Genomic DNA, 24467 nt, shown 5'->3' on the forward strand with positions numbered 1-24467 from the left:
ACTCTGATAGCACCCCTGCTCAGATTCTCAGGGCCATCAAATTGCTATAAGTAAGGTGATCTTGCCAGAGACAAGTGTTTTCCATCCACTGAGGCAGGCTGATGGATTTGTTGACTGGATTCTGACATCCCAAGTGAATATGACATTTAACGTATTTTAAATAATTCCAAGTCTATAAAAAAAGCAACAATGCCTATATGTACACCCTATATTTTATTACAAAAATATTGAAATAATCCATGAGTTATTCCACTCTGCACCAACTATAAAAAAATACTATCAAAGTTTGACCGGCACTTTTAATGCAACAAAAAGCACCATGACCAAGGACACCGAGGAGAACAGAAAGCGGGTATGTTTACTTGCTGTATGGAGGTATTTAAAACTCAGAAGCTTGTAAGAGCACGACTTTACAGATGATTCAAATACAAATCTTAGCTGATGGAATGATAAGCCCTCAAGCAGTCCAGGCAGTTGGTTTTTTGTTTTTTTTTTTTGTAGCATACAAATTGCATCTGTATGCTCTCATTTGCTAAGAGGTGTCCCAAAGTCTCTCGTAGACGCATCACTTTGACCTTGGATGGGAAGAGAGTAAGTCTGTGTATAGCAGAGAACCTGATTATTCTTCTCTTGTGTATTTTGGGACACCTCTTATTCTCAGTTTTTGGGGATTCCATATCAGTTCTGTGATTGGACAAAGTTTGGCACTAGAAAGATGTGGCATGTGGTTTCCAGAATCACACCTGCTGACCCATGCTCATTCTGCACCTGGAAACAGACCTAAAACAGCCCCCTTTCCTCTCCCATGGCTCTGTGGGTGCATTCCAATATGAGCTGCACACACCTGAGAATCTGATTCTCATTCTGTCCCTCCCCCAGTGGTTCTTTATATATAAATTGTATTTTTGCAAATAAATACTGAATCATGATTATCATTTAATTTACATCATGGATATTCAGCTCCTTGGTCTCATCAAAAGCCATACATGTGCTGCATAGGATTTCTGTCATAAAGAATGTTCTCATCTGCAAAACCTAAAAGTAAAAAAACAAATCCTGAAATGTGTAGAAAAAGAATCATCCCATCAGTGCTAGTACGAGTGTAAACACTTGAGTCTTGCTGTCCACTGCACAGGCTTTGTTATTGATGCTACTTGTTTGCAAAGGAGAGAACAGTTTACAGAATCATTCCAAGCGTGCTGCCTTCTTCCTGGAGTCTGTTGTGAGCTTTGCTTCAAGGAAATCACCTAAGCTTTTTTTCTATGAGATTTATTTTTATTTTATGTGTATGAGTATTTGCCTGCATATATGTCTGTGCACCATGTGTGTGCAGTGCCTGAGGAGGCCAAAAATGGGCATTAGATCTTCTGGAATTAGAATTGAAGTGAACTACCAAATGGATGCTGGGGTTCAAGCCTGGGTTCTTTTCAAGAGCAGTCAGTGCTCTTAACTACTGAGTCATCTCTCCATCCCCACTTTAACTCCTTTGATAAAGGGGTGGTGGTGGTGGTGTGTGAACATAATTATGCAAAAAATTAGTAAACGTCATCAAAACACCCTTATGATTAGAGGCAGCATTTTTCACAATAATGTTATCCTCCAGTAAATGTGCCCCAAGTCTGTGCTAGAGGAGTTTGTAGCAACAGTCATACTAAGCTAACATTGCCCCTTTAGACAGAGTAAGAGACTCTCAGCACTGCTGGCTTGAATGGACACCAGCAGCAGGCAGTCAGCTGATGGAAGATCAAACCATATCATGACAATGTTTGGACTAAGAACATATAGCTCATTGCCCTACTCTTGGATAAGGTGTCATTATTGCCACAGCCCTGCTGTCACCCCTTCATGTGGACATTGTGGCTCCTTGTGTTTTATAAAGTGGTTTCATATTCCAGCCTCTCCTGAATAAGAGCATCGTCTTTGTACTGCAGTCTTGGAGGAGATGGGGAACATTCAAAGGCTAAAATGGCCTTTCTCAGGCTTCGGTCCAACACATGTCTCTCCCATGCTGGATATCTATTTCTGAACAGATCAATTTTAATGACTGATTCTTCAATCCGAGGTGGTCGAGATGATGGGGTAGGTGGTGCAGTTGGTCTCACCTGAAACACAGGTACACATCCATCCCGTTCTGCAAATTTCTGATCTCGGTCACCAGCAACACTGCGGTTGTTGGAGATGGACCGCAGTGTGCTTGTGGCCACTTCTGGAGGCAGAGAGAAGGCAGTGGCAGGGTCATCACAAGCACAACTTGGTGACTGCCCAAATCTGGGCCCATTGGGATGGAAGAAGGCATAGTACATCAGCATAAAAACAACACCTGTTAAAAAGCTGCTGAAAACAACACACAATGCAGGGATAGCAAATGCATCCGCAATCTGGGGGGCTTTGTAGAGGTACCAGAGTGCACTCAAGGCTGTATTTTCCAAAAGGATTACAAAATAGTAAATGAACAGCCTGCAGCGTGTCCTTCCTTCCTTGACATTGAACCAACTGAAGATGTAGATGATGCCCACCACCATGTCAAACACAATCTCTTCCCATTTGGTGATACAGAATTCTGTCTCACAGTGAACAATCCAGAAGGTCATGATGCACCAGTGGAGGACAATGAATATCCCAAAATACAGCTGGAAAACGGAGGCAAAGAGGGCAAATGTGATGACCCTGGCAGCGATGGTGAAGAAATGCCAGCAGAACTGGATGATGACGGCCATGTAACTGATGGGTTTTTTGTCATCCCGGGAGTCCCGAAGAGCCTTCTGGTAGGAGGCTAGGGCCCAAGCCAAGGACACAAGGGAGGCTGCTGCTGTGAAACCTACAAAAGCAAACAGGAAGACATTGGTCAAAAATGAGAGGCAGTATGGTGTGGGAGGTCAAGTCACATGAGCATGGTGGCTTTGGACAGGCTAGCCAGACCTCCGCAGAGGCTACTAATTTCTTTGAGTTTTAACTGGGCTAAACAACCCTGTGCAAAACCCAGTAATCATCCTCTGTGGTGCAACAAACACTCTGAAAAGCCTGAATCAATGCGAACATAAAGCCAGCACAACTTCAGGGATCTGGAAATGTGGTGGGACTAGCTTTTTTTTGTGTTTTGTAAGTTGACCAAAGGCCCTGGTTCGTTTAGCAAAAAATTACCATTTGCTAGAGGTTGAGAACTGGCTGTTGCTTCAACTTAAGAAAATATTGCCTTCATGCACGACTGTGGCTGGCATTTGAAACCAGTGTTTCTATTTAAAGGTGCTGATCTCCAAGGCTTCCTATCAGCTTGGAGAGTGTTTCTGTTTTTGAAAGGGACAGTGATGGAAGATACCAGACAGACTAGCAGCTGGTTTTTCTTCTTTTTTCCAAGGAAGAATGATGTGCCTTATTCCCAAAGGCAGAGTACTCCTTTGTGATAAAGACCAGAGTCCAAGGAGCACGTTTGCTCTTACTTCTTGAGACACCTGCTGTGCCATTCCCTTTAATGGGATCTCAGTATTCCCCTCTCAGATTTTGCACCTGCTTACTGCCTTCTCCTTAGATGAAGGATGAAAGATGAAATATCTGCTCTAAGTCATTTCTCTCTTAGCTTTTTGTAAAATAAAAACCATACAGAAATCACTTTTTAGTCACTTTTCATAATTTATTATCACTTAGCTAGAAATCTCTGATAAAGCGGGATCATTCCACTGATTCCCTACACTCTGGCTCTGTCCACTGTGTGTCAGAGTTCACATGTGGTCCAGATATGGACACAGTTAAGCGTGAAACAGGAAGTCTCTCAGGAGCGACTTCTTTTGGAGAATTGTGCTTTGTCAGTCTGTGTGGCAGCTGGCTGACTTCAGGAGCAATGACAAGGATTTCTAAGACTCAGAAGGTCTCATGACTTGTAAAGTTCATCTGGCTTTTCTCTCAACAGACCTGTCACTCATCTTAGGTGGGACGTACCACTGCTTCTGTTCTTTTGAAACAATAGAAGGTATACAGAATTGGAACTTCAAAAATACCTTTATTGAAGAAACTTTGCTTTCTCCCACTCATGAGTAATGGATTTTAAAAAGCAACTATGATGAAAAAAGAGTAAAATTTATAGAAAAAATTAACCACTGAGCCCCTACAGTCATTTCTTACCAAGCCTCTTTGATCAAGGTGAATGCCCCCAAATCTTTATAAAAAGTAGTTTCCAGGAGTCACTTCTCACCCCTTTCCAATGAATCAAGCAGAAAATCTGTGGTTTTTTTTCTGGGCACTGGAACCTTCAGAATTTTTTCTAACCAGCACACACATTGCTAATTGCTAGACATCTTCCTCAGTTATTGATGGTCAGAGATCACCACACAAAGGAGTTTATGATAACTCCATTTCTATGCATTGGAAAACATCAATTATAGAAAAATCGGGAATGAAAAGAGAAGAGAGAGAAAACAAGCTAGACAAAGTCAGAGGATGGGAAATAAAAGGTGTCAAGATCATACATGTGACCAACATATTTATGATCAAAGAACAAAGATTGTGCCATTTTAATCTCAGCATCTGTACTGCACAGGCCACGAGCTGTTCATCTTCTCTCTTCAGCTGCACCATTTGCAGAATCACATGCTGAATCACCTTTTTTTATTTTTTGAGATGTTCACACTTAGGCTAGCACCAAACTGCAAATTCTCATGCTTATTCCTGAGCAGTGGGGCTACTGTGTGCTGCAAGCAGCCTTTTGAATGGATTGTACTCTATATTTTCAAGGTAATTCTTCAGTGTTTGAAATGCTATGTAGCCTCTTTCTTTCCAGATGCTAGCTTTCTTCAGAAAGTGCGCAAGTGCAGAACATCTGGAAAAGACAATTGCTTATGATCAGGCTTCTGCAGATCAAAGAACCCCTTGGCCAGACCAGGGAATTTGTTAGTCATGTTTGTTTTCTAAAGCTCAGAAGTAGACTGAACTTCCCTAATCCAAAAGAAAGAAATTCAAACAGCTCCCAAATCCCCAAGTTTTAGTGTGCTTACTTGACTCTGCAGGTAGAAAGCTTCCCACCTGACCTCATGGGATGGGTCACAGCCAAATGCAATTGCACCAAAAATGTTATGTAAAGTGAGTTTTAGAGCATGTACGCAAGGCATAGATGAAGGAAGTAGCTTTGTGTTTGACTCGAATCTTATGTTTAAGGATGTATAAACACTAATTTCTGTACCACAATTGAAAATTTGAAATACTTCTGGTCCTAATTATTATTATTTAGATAAATTCTCAACTTGTAGTAGCTGTAAGCACACAGTACCATTAAATTACCTGCTGTCAAATGTAAAAATATAGAAAATTAATTGCTTCCAAATTTTCCTGTACTCTTCATGAGCAATTCTGCCTGTGTGACACACTGGGATTTGACGATGACAGGCTGGGAGTTCAGAGAGGAGAGCTGGGACTTGCTTTGATCTCTGTACACATGACTTACAATTAAGATCTGCACCGGAGAGGCATTCATGCATGTCTTGACTCTTGAACAATGAGTAGATTCTCCTTTTCATTTTTTCCAATTGATTAATTCATTATTCTTTCTTTTCTTAAAAAATGTGTTTTTAATTAAAATAGAATTCCCTCTTCCCTTTCTTCCTTCCAGGCCCCCCAGGTCCCCCCTTGAGCACCTCTTATGGGTCCCTTACTCTCAAGTTGATACCTTTATTATTGTTGTCACATTCGTATGTATGCATGTATGTATGTATGTATGTTTGTATGTATATGCATAAATACATTACACTTTTCTTCTGTTAAGCTCCCTAGTATTAATTTCTTTTTCTAACTCTACCTTCAATAGCCCAGTTTCATTTCTTACAAATTACAATAGATCAAATATAAACTCACACCTGTCATGGAGTGCTTACAGTATAAGCTCTGAATGCAAATTATATCAGCTTGGTTGTTTGCAATGCTAAAGTAGACTCCCTTGCCCACTTCCCTAAATTGTATGGGTTGTAAAGCACCTGACCTTAAAGTACATCAGCATGATCTTATACAGTAGGCATATTTTTTCCATAATCACAGTAAAACTATCACCTCAAGCCAGTTTTCTATTGATAGAACACATTTTACTAACCTACCATCAGTTTTCCACCTTTGTCAAATGACCTTAACAATGTCCATTATAACAGTACAGTGGTGAATCTAGGATACGGTTTTACATTCAGTAACTCCTGAATTTAGTTTTCTTTTGTACGGACTGTTTCTCCAGGCTTTCTTTGCTTTATCATGACACTTGTATATTTGAAGAGCACAATACTTCAAAAAAAAAAGGGGGGGGGGAATCAGTATTCGTCATTTAAGTTTTTTTTCTTTCCTTATGATTACATTTGTTTGGGTTATACATTTCAGGCAGGAATACATAAATGACATTGAACAATACAGTGTCCCCATATTAAATACTAAAATATAAAGATTCTTTCTACAGTCTCTATGTGTCTTCTTTCAAAGTAATGAATGATGTATATCTCTTATGAAAATTGTATTCTAGTAGTTTAAAAACAGCAGAGGGAATTTAAGGGGGCTACATTATCCCTTACTGTGTTAATCTTGATATAAGGCCTCTCAGCTTACTCATCCACTGATCTCATTTTGTAGAGAAGAAATTAAACGATTTATCTTCCCATCTTAATCTACCTCAAAGGTAACTCTGGCTTTCTTAAGAAAAATCTTTGTTGGTTTCCAATTAGATTAATTCATTTTTTTCTTTTCTTAAAAACTGTGTTTTTAATTAAAATAGAATTCCCTTTTCCCTTTCTTCCCTCCAGCCATGCCCAGCTGCCCCCTAGAGCCCCCTTCATGGTTCCTTTATTTCACTATGCTTCCTTCTCGATTCTTTATTTCAGATATGCTTCCTCTGTTTTTTGTCTTTCTGTTTTTGTCTTCTGGTCTTTGAGCTACTGATATCTCTTGGGATACATCTCTGGGTCTTTTCATTTCCCAGCCTGAGTCATTCCAAATCCTACCATGACTCCAATCCAACATCCATCCTGACCACCCTCCTTTTTGAGCTCTGGAGCTATGCCTCTTTATTTGAGGTCTCACCTGAAAGCAGCCTGGCTCTTTACTGACAATCTTCACTTTCTTTTGGAAATAAGATTTCCCCCTTTATCCTACTTGCTGTTCATCTAACATTATTCTCAGATCAAGAGAGGACATGATTAGGCCAGCTGCCGAAGTTCTAAGAACAAGGTTTACGTGCAGTCTGACTGAAATGTCATGGTGCAAAGCCACCCAAATCCATGTGCTCTGGTGTGCTCCTCGGCATTCAGTCAGACTGTGTCCACCTGATCTGGGAGCTTTGCTTCTTACTGCACCGCAGTTTGGCAATTGGTCTGGCTGTGGATAAAATGACCATCAGGCTGGAACAACAGTTAACTCTATCATTGAAAGTCGGTAGAGAGATAGGAAGTCAGATAGATCGATGAAATACAGTTGATAGAGGGATGATAAATAATCCTTTCATTTGTATTAGAGTTGTAAAGGGTAAGATGTCCTTGGAAAGACTACATTCCAAGTGTTCTCCAGGCTAAGAGAAGGTTAGTTTGGGGCCTCCAATTAGTGCTTTCAATACTGAAGGCAGAGCTTAGTAAACCACAGCTAACTTCCTGGAAATTGTTCAAGAAGTCTGTATAGTTTGAATGAAGAGTTTTCAGATGTATGTGTGTAACACTAAGGGAACTAGTGACTCAGTGAGCTGACACTGTCCCCACCAGGCACTCTAAGTGCACAGCAATTATCACCCTTTTCCTCTTCTCCTTTGTCTCTTATGATCTCTTTCCCCATGGGTCTGCCTTTATCTTGTTTCCTTCTCTTCTCATTCATCTCTTTGTCTTTTTCTCTTTTCTTGATTATACTCCTACTATTCTTTCCCCTGTCTTGGGCTGACTTCTTCTCATTGTATGATGATTTCTGCTGACCTCACCCCACTTTCCCTTTCAGGAAAAAATGTAAATAAGATACTGTACTTCTTAATAAGTTTGCTTGGAGTAACTTGTGCAAGACTTCCAAACTCAGCTTTCCTATCTTCTATCTATTATTTTTTAATCTTCTTATCTTCTTACCACCTTCCTCTTAGGACTCTTACACTGAAAAATAATCTGCTAGTCCACGTCAGAAAGAAGATGCTTCCATCTTGTTCTTGAAACCCATAACCAAACCAAAACAAACCTTCACTTTTTGTAAAATATGCAGGTTCAGGCATATTGCTACAGCAGGAGAAAATGAACAGAGAGAGTTTTCTGCAGCTATTTTTCCCCTGGTGGCTCAACTATATTCCAGAGCTTTGCTCCAAATCCTAATCTGCTTTCAAGGTTTCTCAGCAAAAGAACCCAGCACTGTAAACCTTTGCTTTTTATCTCAAGTAACCTGTGTTCATACAATCTTCATCTGATTTTTATCTGCATTCATCTTTAATGAGCAGTGCAGGAAATTATTTATATTAGGATTTGAAATGATGACAGTTTAAACTGTGGCTCATAGGGATGGCAAAAGCCCTATCATCTTAACTTAAATATTTCCTCTTACAATTAATGAATAAAGAGTTGGGACACTTGGGAATGTAATTAAATGTCCCTGGGACACTTGGAAATGTAATTAAATGCCCCTTGATTTTGTAGTTTCTAGACTATAAAGGGGCCATTTCTAACTTTTAAATGTAAATTGGCTCTTTCATAGGTGCATTTCCATCTTCAGGTACCTGCTTTCTACAGAGCGCTTAGTCCAGTTTATAATATTTTGTTTCATTTGTTTAATCATTATGTTTCTTGTTAGAGGAAGCTTTAGGCAAATCTAACTCCATCTTGCTTACTAATTCTATAGCCCTCAATGCATTACACAGTATCTGGCACATAAGAATTGGAAGGGGCAAGCTAGAGAGGAAAAGAAAGCATGCTCCAAATGCAAAGCCAGAACCATGGAGGACCTGAGAGGTGCACAAGGATTGCACAGTTCTTCTTTGCACTGATACACTGTTCTTGTACAATTTCAATTTGGGTTGCAAATTTCCCAAACAGCGTTGAAGAAAATCTATTATGTTGTGGTCTGAAAACCACAAACTTCTAGCTTCTTGGGATTCCCTGGAGACTGTTTCATAAGAGGGATAGCCTAATTCCCTGGATGTAGGAGGTTCAAGGGAATTGAATTGAATTAAGTGCTTTAATCTTTTAGTCTTCAACAAGAGAAATGGACCCGTCTCTCTCCTCCTCCTAGAGAAAAGTATACCTAACCTTCTCAAGCTCCAGGGAAGCCAATAGTTGTGGTGTCAACCATCTGGCCATTGGCTGATTTAGAAACGGACTGTGGGTCGTAATAAACAAGCAAGCAAACAAATAAACAAATCCAAAGCACTTTGAAAAATGTTGCTTTGAAAAGTTTTAAGCAGAATAACAGAGAGCGTGATACCAGTATTGATGTTGTACAAAATCTATTAAAAGCTATGAATATGCTCTCCTCTTTATGGCATGGCCAAGCTAACTTACTGCTCCATTACAGTGGATCCTGGCAGTGATGCTTGGTAAGAAACTTTGCAGCTTCACCAGAGTGTTTGGAGCTCATGATCACAGACAAGGACTGAACATTTGTTGCCCTGTGTGCATGCTCTGGTGTGAGTATGGGGTCACCCACATTTTTGTGCAGTATAAATCCTCCGGTAACTTTCAGAAGCAACCATGATTTTGTAAACAAGAAAACCAAAGACCAAAGACAGGCTAAGTGACTTCTTAGAGCTCCTGATATTATCAAGGAGTCTGAATTTGTCACTACACACAGGTGGGGGTGGTTAAGATCAGACCCTGATAATGGCTAAGTTCTTGACTCTCCCATAATCAAGACTCATGGACTGTCCAGATGTGAAATGTTGATGACTCAAGAGTTCCAGTAATTAATGCCACCTTCTTAGGCATCAGACTTCTAATGGGTCCTCTCTGCTTGCTAGTCTCAGACCATAGTAGTCATGTTTGTACCTGACCAAAGGTTCCCATTTGGAATTCTTTTCAGGAAATGGATCAGAAGCACAGGGCACAGGGAAGATTTATTTTCTCTTTGTGCTTTCTGATTTATGAAAATAGCTCCCTTAATCTTCTTGAATTTTCATCTGAGGAAAAATGTCCAATTTGAACTGAAATGCATGGTCTAGTAGTAGCAGGTCACAGAATGAGTGTTCAGAATCAGAGTGGTGTCCAATTTCTTTGACATGTTTAGAGCATGCCATCAAATTGCAAATAGCGTATCAACTCACCCACTTAACAAGATGATAATGGAAAAGTACAAAGCTTTCTGTTCTCTGACTTTTGCTGGGTCCTGTGACAATAAAGAAAATAATTCACAGTTCCAGGGGTCTTCTATTCTTTGCACTCAGAAGCCCATTTAATCTTTATTTTGAATCTTGTGATACCTCTGATTAAAATATTTAAGTGTTCTGTTTAGTTTGGCTAGGGATACACATGCATTTCATAATCCATCTGAGGATTTTATCATCTCTGCAAAGCAAATTGTAAGGCTGTGGTGGAAATGATAAGAGAACACAATACCAAACCCTCCCCTGTGTTAATGTGAATGGAGTTGAAGTAGCTTGTGGGAAAAAGCAAAGTATCTTTCTTCTTTAAAGTGTAAAAACTCATTTCCCTCAAGTAAACTCTAAGGAAAGCAAAGTTTTTCTTACAGTCCCAGTTTGGGCTTCATAGGACACATGGTTCTCTGTCATGACCATTCAAGTTAATAGTGAAAAGCAGCCACAGACAATATGAGAAAAGTAGCAGTGGTTTGGGTGAACACACATGCTTTAGCTTCATGTCTTCTCATTGAATGTTTGGACATGTGTCTTAAAAGCTGGAGAGCAAGGTCAGGATTCACAGATTTTTAACTTTTTAACATTTATTTCTTAATGCTCCTCTCCATAAATTGAAACATTAGGGACAAATTGCAAAACCCAATGACTTTGGAAAGACATTACATACGGCTGGATATATTAGAGTTTTAGATGATATCTACCAGCCTGGAAACTCAGAAGCCCTGTGTTCAGCCAGCCAGCCAATGAAACAACAACAAACCTCTCCTTTTTGCTGCATCCCACACATGGGCTGGAGTTGGAGCATGAATAAGGTGGAGGGGGCTGAATCTTTATCCTTAAGGGAATCTAATAAAGAACACAGAGTGTACAATTATATAAACTCTACTATTTTAGAAGTGGATAGAATTTCTTAAGTGAAAGGACTAGATCGACCCCCAAGTTCCAGCTGGCCTGTCCCATGTAATAAACTTCATACTATACTCTGCTTCCAGAAAGGGTAGTTTCTCCTCTCAGCAGGCCTCTGATTGTGCTAGTAAAGATGTCAGATGGGAGCTTTGTGTTCCTTCTTGCCAAATGTTCTTAAGGTGCTCTCTGTTCTGTCATGTGTGTGAATTCAGTAGCCCACATGCTGCAAATCATATACTGTGTTGCCAACATTAACAATTACTGCTCTACTTAGTGGGACTGAAATGTAATGCATCCCTGGAAGGGTAACAGAGACTGGTCCTGAGTTTAATTTTCATGAGGTCCAACTGATCATCCAATTCACATTTATTCATTCATAAAGAATTTGAAAATGAACCCTGGCAGGGGTCATCAAATCTCACTCACGAACTGGGAACTGGATACATCAAACCAGGGAGCATGAGGCATGTGAGAGTTAGGGGAAATGAGGAGAGACAGTGTAGCCATATTATGTTCATTATGACACTAGGCAAAATGATATTTGTGTTGAAGACCATTGAGAGCCAAAGCTGTTTTATGGTAGGAGAGATGGGAAGAAGCTAACCAGTGACTCTGTCTAGAGAATTCATACCTATGGTGAGACTTTCCATAGGAAAGAACAGGGCATGGGATACATGGGCTGTGGCAAGACACAGCCATCCTTGACTTGCATGAGGAGTACTGTGACTCATTAAGTCTAAGATTAACATCCTTGTCCTCTCTCCTTCTCTCTACACCTCCCTCAATTCCATTCTCTTATAATCAATTGTCAGACATCTACTAATAAGTGTATGGTCTGACAGTGCAAATGTAGTTCCATGGAGGAACTAAAAAGTCAGTGTGGGAGATGTAAATTTACAACACACATGTTTACAGCAGGGGCCAAGGTAGAGGGGAGAGAGAGAGAGAGAGAAGGAGAGAGAGAGAGAGAGAGAGAGAGAGAGAGAGAGAGAGAGAGAGAGGGAAGAGGAGAGAGAGAGAAGAGAGGAGAGAGAGGGAGAGAAAGGGAGAGAGAAAGATCACACATAGACTCACACAGACACAAACACACACACACACACACACACACACACACACACACACTTACACAGAAAGAGGTAGAGGCTCAGTTTAGGAGCAAGAGGTGGGGAGGGAGAAAGTGGCGAGGTGGTTTCGAGGGTAAAAATACTTGCCATGCAGACCTGAATATTTGAGGGCCATCCTTTCAATCCATGTAATTGTGGAAGGAGAGAACCAATTCCACGAAGTGGAACTCACCCATCCCCTTCCTTAACACACACAATTAACATGCAGGTGTACAGGTGGAGCTGAGGCTAGGCTGTATATTTCAGCAGGGTTGGAGGAGTTGCTAACAGGAGAAGGCTGGAGGTTATGTCCATAAGGCCTGGGCTTTGGGCCTTTACGTGAGAACAGTGAAATATGCAGCATTTGCCAGGAAATGTTAACACACTCCTTAATGAGGGAGGTGGTAGGTGGTGACTGAACTATTGATAGAGAAATAAACCTGAAGGAGTTGGGAAGCACTGACATACATCTAGCGCATTTTAGTGGTCCAGGGAAGTGTGGGCTGTAGTTCCATATCCCATTATAAATTGATGGGCTTGTATATACATTGCCAATAGAAAATTACAATCAGCCGTTTCAAAACCTAGTTTTGTTCTTAATTTTTTCTATAACATTCCTGCTTCCCAAGGGCACTTTCATGCATGAAATTGAAAGGAGTTTTATTGGAGGAAGGTTGAACTTGAGATGAGGAGGTACATCACGTGGGAATAAGTTTTCAATCTCTTCATAGAAAAACAAGACTCCTTTGGTAGGAACATGTTAAAATAGGCAACAGAACATGTGGTTTTATTTACCTGTACAGGGTCTTCATGTTAGGTTATTTGGATGAAAGCTATTCAGCAGAGGCCATGAGATTGAAATGAAAGGCATGGTATACATCTATGAGAGTCAGTTTTAAGTGTCAACTTGATAGGATTGGCAAGCTCCTGGATAGGATCAGGGAAGCACACCTTGCATTTGTGAGGCATTTCTAGAGATGAGGCATCTACCATGGATGGCGAGGATACTATCCCATTAACTGAGGGTAGAAAAGGAAAGAGGAGAAAGTCAGCCAACAGAGGTTTGATGGTTTGCTCACTCTTCTCATGCTCTGGCTGCTCAAGTATGAGCTTCTCTACCATAACACAATGACCTGAAACCTCTGTCATCAATAGACTAAAAATCCTAAGACCATGAGCCTACACAATAAGGCCTACTTCCCTCAAACTGTTTTCTCATGAATTTGTCACATGAAATGAAAATCTAACACCACACCATGCCTGCATTTTCAGAGAAGTATGAGACATACGGTTTGGTGATTCTTGGCAAAGCCCTGGTTAGAGGGGCAGTTGGTCCTCAGGTCCTTTTGGAATTGCATGCAAGAAGGAAGAGTGTCTGTCCAATTTCACGAGTGGCTTATAAAAGGAGGGTTAAAATAGAGACCTCTCCTAAGGCTGGAAGTCAGAGAGAGACAGGAAAGGATGGGTGTGAGTGATGCTTTCCTTCTAAAAGGACAGACGATCATACCTGTCCAGGACTCTTCTGGTCTTTCCTTCTTACAGGGTATGGCCCCTTGGGAGTCCTCAAGGCTTCTAAGTGACAACTGCATCTCAGACAGAGGAGCACTGAGACAAATTCAACTCCCCTTTCCTATCACAACCTTATTTTGAGAAATGAAAAGCCCTTCATTAGTATGAGTAGTGTCCCTCAATGTGCTGAGTGTTAGAAGGCATGGTCTCCAGGGTGGTGCAATTCTGGGGGGTAGAAGCTTTGAAGAGGTATGATTGGACGGGTTCCCAGCCCCTTTCTGCTTTTTATAAATCTTGGCTTTGCAGTACTTTTTTTTTTTTTGCAGTTTTTATTGATTCTTTGTTAGTTTTACCTCATGCACCCCAGTCCTACTCATCTCCCTGTACCATCATATTTACCCTTTGCTCTTGCAACCTCCCCTTGAAACTACACATACGCACACCCCCCACTGTCCCACTGTCCCACTGTCCCACTGTCCCACACCACCACCATCACCACCACCACCACCACCACCACCACTACCACCACCACCACCACTACCATCACTAAAACCAAAGCATAGAAAAAAACATCTTGGAAGTTGTAGTATGTCATAGTGTGTCTAACAGTATATCCCTCTGTCCACATATCTTCACTTGCAAATGTTCTTTGGTCTAGTTTGAGGTGTCTGGCTTCTATGACACCATGAATATTTGATCCTCACCAGAATTCCCCCCAGTTATCCTGTTGTCACCCTGTGTCATGGAGACCCTGGAGTTTTAGATCAGCCATTTGCAGATGATACAGATTTTGGTGCAGGCCAACTCAGAGCCTTGGCTCTTGGCTTGGACCTGGATCTAGATCTGGGCATGGGTGGTAGCTGAGCTGGCTTTTCCTTGTACACACCATCAGGGAGAGCTCTCCAGTCCTGCTCTAGCTAGGGCACCCAGTGCCATCATTAGCAAGAATCAGGGTCAGCTCTCCTGCTCTCATGCCCTTAGGGGCCAGCTCATCTGCACTCCTGCCACTCCACTGTGCTGCCCAATTAGGTGTGGGACCCACTTCCTTAGTGCTAAAGTCTGGAGGGTCTGGGACACTCTCCCTGCTATCATACCCTTGAGCCTGGCTCACTCATGCCTTTTCCATCAGGCAGCCTCACTGTGTTGCTCAGGCGAGGTGCAGGGCCAGCTCTTCTGAGTGCTACAGCCAGTGAGGTGTGAGGGCTAGCTTTCCTGCTCTCATGGCCCCTGGGACAGCTCTCCCAACTACCACAGGTGGCAAGGTGGGAAGACTACTACCCCTACCCACATGCCATCTCACAGCAAATGAGGAGCAAGTGGCAGGGCCAGCTCTCCCACACTTTCGCCCTCGAATTGGCTCACTCACACCCCTGCCACCAAGACCAGCTCTGCTGTGTTGCCCAGGCAAGGTGCAGGACATGATCTCCAGAGTGCTGCAGCTGGCAAGGGGCAGAGCCAGTTCTGCACAGCACCTGGACACCCACTTGGTCCCCGGTGGCTGCCCTGACCAAAGATGTCCTATGATTTTTTAGTAGCAATATGAGCCATGGACATTGACACTGATCCTTGCTGCCATGTAACCACAGACTCAGACAGCTCAGGCTGGGATCTCGTCACAGCCCCAGGTGGTCGGGATGGCCACTCACAACAGGCTACTCCTCTCTACCCTAAAGTCCTCACAACTCCATCTCTCTTCATGATGCTCAAGCTGTTCCACTTCTCTTTCTCTCCCATCTGTCTACTGCATACTTGCACATTGTGGTTGTTGCCCCTACAGGCTGGCCATGCAGTTGGTGGGGCCCTGAGTGACATCCTTTATCTGTGCTATGTGATATGGAGACAAGTGGTTGTCTATGGCCTGCCTGTGCTGCTGGGTAGAGGGCAGGTCTGTGAGTATCTTTCCCTGCCCACATCATGTGGCATGGCAGAAGCAGGTCTCTGTCTATCTTCCTTCTTTACTGCACTGCCTGGATTTGATTTGATTTGATTTGATTTGATTTGATTTTTATGAGTCCTAGGCATAAAACAGCTTTGGCCACCAAGCCAAGCATCAAGCTAGGAAGAACAAAGGACGACCATCTGTTCTGTCCCTGACTGATATAAGAACACCACCACCAAAATGTTGTCTCTTTCAGTGAGTAGTTTTGCTGACATGTGCTCTGGCCATGATACATGGTCACTGGCGCAAAACAGCAGTACTAATTGACTATGGACTAGAAGCCCCCAAACTGTCAAGCATGGTATACCTCCACTCTTCATTCAGTGACTACTTTATATACTTTCTTATAGTAACACAAAGCTGACTAACACATTAACTGTATATAACCACGGCAAGGTTAATTTCTAATCATCGTCCTTAGAGTAGAGGAAGCAAACTTTTTAGGTTTTTTTTCTTAATATTTTTGAACAAGATTCTACAGAGGAAGATATAAAAATGACCTAAGGTTACTGCAAGTTTGGGAAGACTATAGGTATTTATGGACAAGATAAACAAAAGTAAGAGACATAAGAAAGAGAAAATGAATGAACAGAGAGGGGAACCCTGCTGTGCTTGCAAAGCTGGGGAACATGCCTGTCTGTCTGGCTTTTGTGGAGCAGGTAGGCTGTGATGAACTGACACATCCCTTCTGCAGGATGACTTGGACTTCATGGTTGCAGCACTCCTGTTGCTTAGGAGAACAGCAACTCCTCCTATAGCTTCTTCTGGAGACAACAGACCTTGGTACTGGGCCTCTCTTCTGTGTCTGAGCTACTGCATTACAGCTCCGGGAACGCCATCCTCACTTCATTAATTAAAACAATCATATTTTGACCTCAATTAGCCTTGGGATTGACTTTTAATTGGGGAGCATTCCTTGGATGCTCGTCTGTCAAGAGTCCCTGAGAATTATCTGTGCGTCTGTCTCTATTTTCCTAGGGTTGTGTGGACACTCATATTTATGCTTGTCAGTACAACAACTACCAAAGCAAAAGAAAAAAAAAAACTTATCTTGGTCTGATGTCTATGCCACTGCTAGCTAGTCAGTGTGAACACCAATCAATCATTCTGAGACTTCTGGTTAGCCATACTGGAAGCCTGGTGAGCCAAACCGCTCCGACTATGTTGCTCTTACTGGCATAGGAGTCATTTGACTCACTAAATACATACACTATACATCTGTACACCTGAGAAACACTGGGATAAATTTTCCTCCAACACACAATAGAAATTTATAAAAAGACTGAGGAAACAAACAAATCTCAAGGATGGTAGAGTAATAAATTAGCCTATAAGTTGGGCTTGGTGGTGTAGCACATATGTACCCCAACACTCATGAAACAGAAGCATGAGAGTCCTGAGTTTGAGATAAGCCTGGATGACATAAAAAGTTCAAGGCCAGCCTGAGTGACATGGTGAGTAGGGTCACAGTTCAGTGGTAGAGCACATACCAACCATGCAGTGAGCTCAAGGTGCTAGGTCTATCCCTAGTAAAGAAAGCTGTCTAGGAATTAAAAGGGATGCCATTGACATCCCAGGGCTTGCAAGACATTGTTAGATTTGGTTGAGAGATCTGGTGAAGGAGAACAAGTTGAGTGGTGCATATTTGCCTGGGTTTTAATGTAGCCTTTCTTGTCACAGCAGCTAGGCGGAGTTCATGGTTTCAGTAGATGTAGTCTGATGCACTATCCTGGCCACAGTCATCCTTTCCTGTAGTTCTGGAAAACATGTGCGCCATCTCACCATGTCATGCAGGCTGGCCTTGAACTTTTTATGTTATCCAGGCTTGTCTCAAACATAGGAACATCACATTTCTGCTTCCTGAGTGTTGGATACATGTGTGCTACACCACCAAGCTCATCTTATAGGCTAATTTACTACTCTACCATCCTTGATATTTGTTTGTTTATTTGTTTATCTAAATGGATTTTTTTTTCAGGAAAATGGATTTTTACTTTTTCTTTTTTTTGCTTCATTTTGTTTTTCATTGAGATTGACTCTTCTGGGAGAGTTATTATTTATTGTGACCTTTACTCATTGCTAAAAGGTAAAAATTTTAAACAAATTCTGGTTCTGGGTGTTTTAGAAGAGTTTACATAAGAAAAAAATTTAAACTTATACTCATAAAAAAGATAAAAGCAAAAAAACAAAAAAACCCAACAACAACAACAACAACAACAGTAAAGTAACTTAATGCAATTTGTGGGTTGGTTACACTTGTAAGAACTTGCAGTTAAGATTTTGCTGTTACAAATTTGTCTGTTAAGGTAAGATAGGCAGCGGTTAGGCATATCAGAACAACCACAGGGAGGTCTGAGCAGGCATTGGAGAACCACCACAAATTCAGCATCCTAAGCTAATGTCCTGTTAGAGTCAACCTCTAGTCCTACTGTTATTGGTATATCATTAATGCTGAACACAAACAGGAACTCAACAGTTCCCTTTCATGCTACTTATACTTCTCATATTCCTTACGCTTGCTTGTGCAATTAACAAACACTGGGTGCCTGGGCTGGCTCTGGAGTGCTCAGGGAGACCCTCTTCCTCTATCTGTACAAAACTTTTTGAAGTACTCTTTTGGCCTGTACTTTCATTTTGTACCTTTATTTCAAACCTTAGGCTGGGCAATAAACTCAGATCTGCACCCTGATGCTGGTCTCTGGAGTCCGATTTCCCAATCCTCCGTCCTGTTCCCTCATGTAGTCTGAATTCTCAGTGATATACCATGGACCATCTCCTCCAGGAATCTATCATTTCCTATACCTCTGGTACTAGAACCCCCGCTTCTGTGTTCCCTTTTGTCTTCATGCATACTTAAAATTAGGCTTCAAGCTACTAATCAATCTTTCTTGTCTGTGGAATTCATGAAGGTAGGTATTGACTCTGTCTATTGCTGTGCTTTGGGAAACTGAAAATGCCCTATGCACTGATAATTACTTGATAAATTACATAGGATTGAACTGAACGGAATTTGGAGATGTTCTAAATTGAAGTATTGCTTGGGTGCCATTCTTGCCTATAATAAAGACACAAATGATCTGGCTCTGGGACTGTTTATTAGTGTCTCCAGGGATGAACTGGCCCTTGGGGACATTGTATAAAACATAAATCATCAGGAATCCAATGTGCGTTTATTCCCTGATGAAGACATGCTGCTAATAGGACAGAAGTAAATGAAATGCATGCCTTCAGCAAGTGTAAAGGTTTTTCAATTAGGATTTTGTATGCTAGTGAGCGGCAAAGGAGCAGTAATTCCCCAAGACAGACTTTTATGTGAAATTGATCAACTCTAGATTCAGGTTCCCTCCAAGTCTTCTGAATATGTGAGAATAAATTATTTAAGCTTTTCAATTGCATATGAGGATGATCTTGATAGAGTTAAGTCAGGATTATACTTGTCTCAGAATTTGAACGTTAATAAAGTACAGATAATTGTACATATAACTTAAGCACACATGCGTATTTATGACAATGATATATTCATTGTGAGTCAAATGTCACTATTATGTCTGTTGAATAATGAGCTTACAAGAAAGACTTGAGACGGTTAAGTGTACAAGAAAAGATTTAAATAAGTGACCAGCAGAAACTAATAAAAAAGTAATACCATAGTTCTTTGCTATTTTTCTTTCAACTGAACACTTAAGCCTAAGGTTTCAGAAAGCCAAAATAAAAGGAAAATCATTGTTTTAGATAATTTCTTTATTGTTTAGAGCAAGTAGTACTGGGTTTGGAAGACTACTAAGCCATAGTGATTAACCATGGTCACCAAAACTGTATCTACCATTCTTATTTAACACAGTGAATGGTTTTACAAAGTCTTGTTTGCATAATGCATGGGCAGAATAAACTAAATCCATTCTCATTCATAGTAGGTATGGAATGGATTTTACCTCAGAAATGAGATATAATTCATGAACCTAGCCTATAAGTCAAGAAACCACAGAAAATCAGCTTTTTACATATATTAACTTGGGAGAGGAATATTGATCCTGGATAGTTGACTGGCATGTGGTCTGAGGCAATGGGCTGGCATGTAATCATGGACAGTGGGTTGGCATGTAGTCTACATTTCTAGCAAGGGAAGATATAATGGTTTGAATAGATATGGCTCTTATAAACACATGTGTTTGAATGCTTGGCCCCATAGAGTGACACTATTAGGAGGTGTGGCATTATTGGAATAATTGCAGTCTTGTTAGAAGAAGTGTGTTACTGTGGGAGTGGGTTTTGAGGTCTTCTATGCTCAAGCTCTGGCCAGTGTGGGACACAGTCTCCTCCTGGCTGCCTGCAGACCAAGATGTGGAAGTCTCAGCTCCTTTTCCAGCAAGCACCATGTTGATTGGATACTTCCATGCTTCCCTCCATAATGATAATATACTAAACTTCTGAAACTGCAAGCTGAACCCAATTAAATGTCTATTGTTATAAGAGTTGCCTTGGTCATGGTGTCTCTTCAGAGCAATGAAACCCCAACTAAGATAGATGATATTAAAACAGAGCTAGCTAGGGAACATGAGTTGACAGTGTGACAGTTTCAACAAGTCCTTCATGAGACACTGGGAGAAAAGCTGCTGAGAGCTGTGGCAGAGCAAGGCACTGTAGATACACTTACTGTGTGTACCTTGACAGAAAATTGTTCTGGGGGCCTTGAATGGGTTCAAAGAGTGTTGTTTGCATAAAGCATGGACAGAACAAAATAAATCCATTCCTATTCACAATACTTGACTCAGGAGATCTCCCCTTATACCACAAAGTACCCTAACCTCTTTAAGTGGATTCTTGTGTCCTGTGCACTGGCAGAAACACAATAAAATCTTTCCTAAGATTTTCTTCTTAATACACTAGACATTAACCAACTGTAAAAAAAAATCAATAAGAAGGGGGAGGGGAAAATCAATAAAAAAACAGGAATAAAATAAAAATATAGACTAACTGACCTAAATGGCACTAGGTCAGATAGAGCACTGTGTAGACAGGCTCCAAAGTGCTAGTAAGATTCAAAGAATACACATAAACACACACACACACACACACAAACACACACACACACACCACACACACACACACACACACACACACACACACACACACACAAAGGAGATCATACATTTGAAAGAGACCAGAGGGACAATACATGAGAGGAGTTGGAAGGAGAAAAAAGAAGAGGAAAGTAATATAATAATAACCTCAAAAACTAAAAAAATGATCTCAGAAAAATACAAAGTACAAATAAAATGAATGATCACTGGCAGATATGTGGGGGTTAAATGTCATTAAGCAGCCAATAGGATAAAGCAGAACTTGCAAGGGATGACAGAAAATAACCCAATCATTTTTTTTTTAAAGTAACAGGTAACAAGGAACCAGAAAGTGCTGAATGAGCAATCTAACTTCATGGCTTAGAAGTGTAAACAACATCAACTCCACAGCCAGCAGCCTAAGGCTCTGATAATGTTGAGAAGCTAGGACAGAGGACAGAGAAAAGAAGGCTAGGAGCTGCTCTTACAAAACCCAGCAATTAGGGAGAAGCTGCTCATTGTCACTCAGACCTGACTTTGGAGCTAGACACACCAGCTGTTTACAGAAATAATCAGCAGAACTGTCCAGTTGTTATCTAGATTGACTAGAAAAGAAGAAAGCATCCAGTTGTTAAAATCATAAATAAATGTGGCAACTTGTGTGGCTTTACAATAATGAAGAGGCTATAAAGATACAGCCATCAGCTGTGCCTCAACTACTTGGGCAATCTCGAAGAAATGGACATCCCTTGCTACATACATTACCAGGACTGAATCATGAATGAAAAAAGAATGTCAACAAACCTATATCTGTTGGTTATTGAATCAATAACAAAAATCTGTCACTGAAGAATAGCTTTGAGACCTAATAGAGCCTCTGATGAATTCTACCAAACATTCAAATAAGACTCAACAACAATCTTTTGCAAACATTACCTGAAATTTGAAGAGTTTAATATTTCTTTCTAATTCCATGAAGACAACACTAACCTGATTCTAAAAGCAAACAAAGACACTGCAAGAAACACATACAGTCAAATCACCAATGAGTGTTGGAGCAAAACTGCACAACAAGATCCTAGCAAGCTCAATTTGAAAATGTTATAAAAGGTTTACATTCCAGGATCAAATGATGAAACGTAGAGCTTAATATATAAATACAAAATGGCTGAGGACATAGTCAACAAGTGAGCTTGCCTGGCATGGCGTGTGAGGCTCTGCTTAGGTTTAACCTCCAGGATTACAAAATGACAACAATGAAAGTAAACATACCTAACAAATATCTGGAAACTAATGTACTGTAAAACACATTGATAGGATGTGGGGTAAAAATAATTATCCCAATAGACAGAAAGAGTGTTTAATGAAATTCAACACAATGATGATGTCGATGACGACAGCAATGATGACGACAACAACGATAAACATCTTATCCATCTAAAACAGAAGAAGGACATTTCCTTACCACACTAAAGGCTATGTATCAAAGGCTTTCAGTTAAGAGAACCATTAGCGAGAAAAGACTGAATGAAGGCTTTTCATTTTAAGCCTTGGTTAAAAACATGAAATGGCAAATTAGTGTTTAGTAAGGACAAAATTTTGAGAAGATGAAAATTTTCTGGAGATGAATGGTAGTAATACTTTTAAAACTAAATAGTTCTCAACATGTGGATCATGACCCCTCTGGAGATAGAATGATTTTTTACAGGGTAGCATATCAACTATCCTGCATATCAGATATTACATTATGATTCATAAGAGTAGCAAAATCACAGTTGTGAAGTAGCAATGAAATAATTTTATATTTGGAGTCATCATAACATGAGGAGTTGCATTAAATGGTTGTAGCACTGGGAAGGTTGAGAAACATTGTTTTAGAGCAAGGTAAATGTGATTACTTTTGTACCATTCACCTAACATTTGTAAACATACTATAGCCATTTTGTGCTATTGCCACAATAAAAATAACCAAATGTAATTCCTTATTATACTTGGCTAATACTCAGAAGTTATAGGCTCACTAAAAATCAAATTTGACACAGATATGTCTAAATTTCTACAAAATAAATCAAATTTGTTGCTTTAGATGGAGTGGCCTATGCAGTCAGCTCCAACAATCTTGCCAATATTACATCTTGTATACCTATTTTTTAGCTCATTATCTGCCAGTGCCCAAGTAGTTTACAGGTCTGAAACCCATGTAATTTCACTTCACAGGGCCAACTTCTATCATCTTGCCATTGCACATCTGCTGGGTGAAGAGGTACTCTCAGGTACACACAGAAATACGTGCTGTAATGTCAAACAGGCTGGGTCCTAGGCCTTCCTGTTGCTTTAGATTTGAATTAGGCTTTGCTTATCAATCTGACACGGGGACCTCAATTTTCTCATGTGTAAAGTAGAAATACACCAGTCTTTCAGAGTATTGAGAAGGTGAAAGGATGCCACAAATACATAGCACCCAGCACTTGCTCTCAGACACTTGAGGGTCATTACATGTTAGTTTTCTTCTTTATCGCATAAATCCTTCTTGGTAGCTGTGCCATATTTCAACAATGGGGGAACACCAAGAAAGGTAGTTTAGTTGATCTTATGGGGAACTCTTATGATGAGTCGTCACCTATGGCACAAGAAGAATCATATCTACTTTGCCTCTTGACTTGAGGTTTGACATGCTGTTCACTAAATGTTTAAGAGAATAATGGTTGTATTTTGTCAGCATGGTAAGTTAAGCATCAAATGGCATTCAGTCAGTTTTCCTGACTGATCTCAAGGAGAAGAAAGCCTTTGTGAATACAATATAGTTAGTTATTGCTATAAGTATTTTAGTTAGTGTACACAATAATGAGTTTCACTATGATACTTTAATGTTTAGGTACCACTGTAATTTGCTCATATTTGGTTTCCTACAGCTTTTTCTCCATTCCTTCTCCCTCATCCTTGTCCTTCCTCTCCCTCATGCGGGCCTTGTCTTTCTAATGGCCCCTCTTCTGCTTTTACTTGTTTATTTGTAAATTTTAAAAATAGTGGCGTGTGTATGTAGGTGCACATGTGTGTATGGAGACTGCTTGGCACTGGGTGTCTTCCTAGATTGCTCTCTAGCCTTACTTTTTGAGACATTATCTCTTTTCACTGAAACTGAGGCTTATTGATTCAGGTAAGCTGGCTGGCCAGTGATCTTACGCGCCTGTCTCCATGTTACAGCCTAAGGCTAGAGCTACTGGTACCAGCTGCTATGCTTGGCTTTTCATGTGGGTGCTGGATTCTCTGGCTTGTGTAGCAGGCACTTCACTGATGGCACCATCTTGCTAGTCCCTTCTTCTGCTTTTATGTCATATACGTATGTATATATATAGTTGAGTTAGATTCCACATATTAAAGAAAATGGAATTTTTTGTCTTCTCCCACATTATGTTCTTGCTTGCTTTCCCAGTTTATTCCTTTAGGCTCATTTCTCCCCCATAAAAATTGTCCAACTTTCATGTTGTACATTTACATACATATATTTCCCATCAAATCAGATGCATACATACAGTCCTCACTTTGGAGGAAACATAGTTTTTGCCTTTCTGAATCTGGTTTAAGATATACATTTCAAGCCTGGTGAAAAAGAATACTAATGTTTTCAGAACTCTAGATAAAAATTAAACTAATGCCAGATAAAAGAT

The 24467-nt window shown here is 40.6% G+C and overlaps 1 protein-coding gene and 1 non-coding gene across 2 annotated transcripts in view; both read right to left on the minus strand.

Moving 5' to 3' along the window:
* Positions 1 to 281: 281 nt before the first annotated feature.
* Positions 282 to 24467, minus strand: part of Xkr4 (XK related 4) — a 363192-nt gene continuing 339006 nt past the window's right edge. The window contains exon 3 of the mRNA XM_028770109.1: positions 282 to 2818. Coding sequence (XP_028625942.1) covers positions 1872 to 2818 — 947 coding nt within the window. The 3' untranslated portion in view covers positions 282 to 1871. The remainder of the gene's footprint in view (positions 2819 to 24467) is intronic.
* Positions 15806 to 15944, minus strand: LOC114623935. Its single transcript, XR_003711854.1, has one exon. It is a non-coding gene; the product is annotated as a small nucleolar RNA SNORA48 (small nucleolar RNA).

This window comes from Grammomys surdaster, unplaced genomic scaffold (assembly GCF_004785775.1).
Source record: "Grammomys surdaster isolate TR1022 unplaced genomic scaffold, NIH_TR_1.0 64, whole genome shotgun sequence".
NCBI classification, from domain to species: domain Eukaryota; kingdom Metazoa; phylum Chordata; class Mammalia; order Rodentia; family Muridae; genus Grammomys; species Grammomys surdaster.